The 3,277-nt window shown below is 45.2% G+C and overlaps 1 protein-coding gene across 1 annotated transcript; it reads right to left on the reverse strand.

Moving 5' to 3' along the window:
• Positions 1-1,268: 1,268 nt before the first annotated feature.
• ZCCHC18 (zinc finger CCHC-type containing 18) lies at positions 1,269-2,977 on the reverse strand. The gene is given in 4 exon segments (XM_020887835.2): positions 1,269-1,383; positions 1,385-2,129; positions 2,627-2,734; positions 2,737-2,977. Coding segments are annotated over 4 exon segments (1,209 nt in total).
• Positions 2,978-3,277: the final 300 nt, after the last annotated feature.

The raw sequence follows: 3,277 nt of genomic DNA on the forward strand, positions 1-3,277 counted from the left end.
GGGTCAGAGGGAGGTTTGCTGGGAGTTCTTGGGTTTCTGGTGTCCCCTAGCATGTAGCTAGGGTGAAGCCAGGGTTGTCCCAAGCCTCCTAGTACTGAACTCTCATGAGCAACTGCTTTCTCTGCAGTTGATGGGGAGGCAGAGGGTAGTGTCAACCCAAAGGGTAGTCTTGTTGCCACGGGGTGTTGTTCAGAAGCATTGGATAGTAGCAATTTAAGGAATCTGCTCAGGGAAGGGAACACCACCCCTTCCCAAAGTGAACAGGAATGGAGCCCCTGAAATACCCATTTCCTATTACTGCCCCCTCCCCTGTCTGTCAGCAGATTTCTCAAGATGTATTAGCTAAGAAAGCACTGGGGCATTATTTTTAAAATATATGTATTTATTTATTTGGCTGTGCAAGGTCTTAGTTGCAGCACGCAGGATCTTTTAGTTGAGGCATGTGAACTCTTCATTGTGGCATATGGGATATAGTTCCCTGACCAGGAATTGAAACCCAGGCCCCCTGCATTGAGAGCACAGAGTCAAAGCCACTGGACCACCAGGTAAGTCCAGTGGACCCAGATTTGGTTCAGTGCCATAGGTCAGTTGTGATAGGGGACTCTTTGGGAGATAGCTCCTTTCAGCTTCTGTTTTCCTCATCTGTAAATGAGGTTGATAGAACTCCACTTCACAGTATGAGTTCTCCCATTTATAGCTTCTATATTTAGTTTTCTTATTATTTTCCTAAAAGTAATATCACACAGAGACAGCAAACTTGATGCTTATAAATTGACATAGAAGTCCACAACATATATTGTTTGGTGAAAAAATACACAGCATAGAATAACACATATTTGATCACTTTTATCTGTATATAATATCTATCTTGATACCCAGGAATAGGGAGATATCTAGAAGGCCATTCATTCAAGGACTGACAATGGTTATGTAAGGGTGGGGAGTTTCAGGTAATTTGCACTTCAGTTTTTGTAGTTTCCTTCAGTCTTTGAAGGTTTAACAATAACTTGTATTCCTTTCACAAAAGGAACAAAATCATCAAGGAAATAGACACACATATAGACCCTTAGGCAGATGGAGGGAGGACCAGGGACAGAGGTCAAGCTGTCTTCTTCATTTTGCTGGTATCCACAACCTCTTCTTCCCCAAAGAAAGCCACTTTGTGGATTAATTCATGCACATAGAAGCTTCCCCCAGCCTACCCTAGTTTTCCCCATCAGGAGTCTCTGAATACAGTTAAAGGTTCACTTAGGGCTGGGTCTAGCACCTTACTGTGGCTCAGAAAGGTCACTGTGTTTGCCTGGGATCTCTTTTGATGTCTCCTCCTCTGTATGTGTCAGCTCTTGCAGGGTGATGATCAGATTCTCAAAACACCTAGGCCTTGCTCTTCCTGTCACTGGTTTCCTTTGAGTGGCCCTCCTCACCACAGTATGAACAGTGGATTGTATATTTTCTCTTCCTGGCTCTACATATATCCCCAGGACCATCATTCTTATATGCAGAACCACCACTGGTAGAAGGAGATTGAGCCTGAGAACTGTTTAAGGAATCAGCAACCAGTATTTGATCCTGAAGTTTGGCACTGACCCTGAGGAGAGGGGCGCCTGTGTATGTAAGTGGAGGGTTCTGAGACTCCACCAGGATCACATCCTCTTGTGAGTCATTAAGGGTATCATCTACTTCTATCACACCACAATCAGCAGTGCTGATGGCTATTGACTGGGGACCCTGAAATGCCATGGGGCTTGCTGCCCTTTCCATGATTAGTCCAGATCTTTTGGGCTGCTTCATTTTCAAAGAAGTGTCATTCCAATCCTCTTCTTCCCTTATCATCCTGATTAACTCCAGGAAACTGGGGAGACACTCCTGCTCATTTGCATACATCCTGAGAAGATTCTTCAGCCTGAAGCACAGGTCCCCATTCAGCTCGGCCCCTAAAAGGAACTGGTGCAGGCGAGACTGGTTGGCATCTCTCTGAGCTATGATCCCTGCCTGAATAGCATTCTGGAGCTGCACCTCTAAATGGATCACATAAAGGGAGGCTTTCTCCCCTTGTGCCTGCAAGGTGTTAAAAAATTTGCCATGGGCGGTGACACTGCTTTCAGAATCCCCAAACACCAACTTCATAGTGAGAGTCAATTCCTAGGCAGGTTGATAAGAAGTCTAGGGGTCCCCATGGAGAGAGGGGTTTGGAATTCTCAAGGAGGAAGAAAGGACAAACTTTTTTCCCCCTCTACATTCCTTAGGATTATATAACAATAATGCATCCTGCCTGAGGACAGTCTCTGGAAAAAACCTTCTGGCTAATTCTGTTATCTCAAAATGTAAATCATAGGAGTAGGTCTGGTGAGGTCTTTACAACCTCTAGACATTCTTTTGATTCACTGTAATAGCTAATTTGAGAGTCTATAATTCCAGTGCTAAGGCTAACAAGGGGGTACTCTTTCTGCCCCCTTCTGATGCCTGTGTCAGAAGCTTTCTCTATCTCCTTTATACTTTAATAAAACTTTATTACACAAAAGCTCTGAGTGATCCAGCCTTGTCTCTGGCCCCAGATTGAATTCTTCTCCTCTGGAGGCCAAGAACCCCAGCATCTTTGCGTGATTCAGCAACAACCTTTCAATAGCACACAAGAAATTTGCCACACTGAGGTTGAGGTTGGCTGCCTGTAGTAAATGCATCACCTCCCACACGGGGCCCCTCAGGGTTTTCATCAAGCACTTGAGCTCTCTTATTCAGACATATTCCAATCTGGCAGGGCCCCACTGACTTGTATCAACCAGTTTTCAAAGGTTTCTTCCTCCTGGGCTGGCACCACCCTCCTGGGGAACAATTTCATCTTTCCTTCTGCCATGTTGACCCTTAAAGGACCAAGACTCCCCTCCCCACTGAGGGACCTCAACATGTAATGGGCCCAGGGGGGCAAGGTTGTATTCTGCTGCTGATTGTTAACCACACGTGCAATGATGCTGGCCATGACTGATGATTATCATCTATATGAATGTAACAAAATGCTCCATCTTTATTGAAAAGACTAATCTGCAGGAGAAACCCCCAAAGCAGCATTCCTGGGCTTGATCTTCCTTGTAACTCAGTAGGGTCTGTAAAGAAGAGGAGGCGGGAAAAGGTTAGTAAGGTAGTAGACTGCATGGAAGCAGTTTGCAGTCGCTTCCTTTACATTCCTGAACACGGAGCGGGTGCATTTTCCATTCGGCTACTGCCCTGAAAATATCCTGCAGGAAACTGGCAATTACAACCTTCAGGAGTTAATGGGTGT

This window comes from Odocoileus virginianus, chromosome X (assembly GCF_023699985.2).
Source record: "Odocoileus virginianus isolate 20LAN1187 ecotype Illinois chromosome X, Ovbor_1.2, whole genome shotgun sequence".
Classification (NCBI taxonomy): domain Eukaryota; kingdom Metazoa; phylum Chordata; class Mammalia; order Artiodactyla; family Cervidae; genus Odocoileus; species Odocoileus virginianus.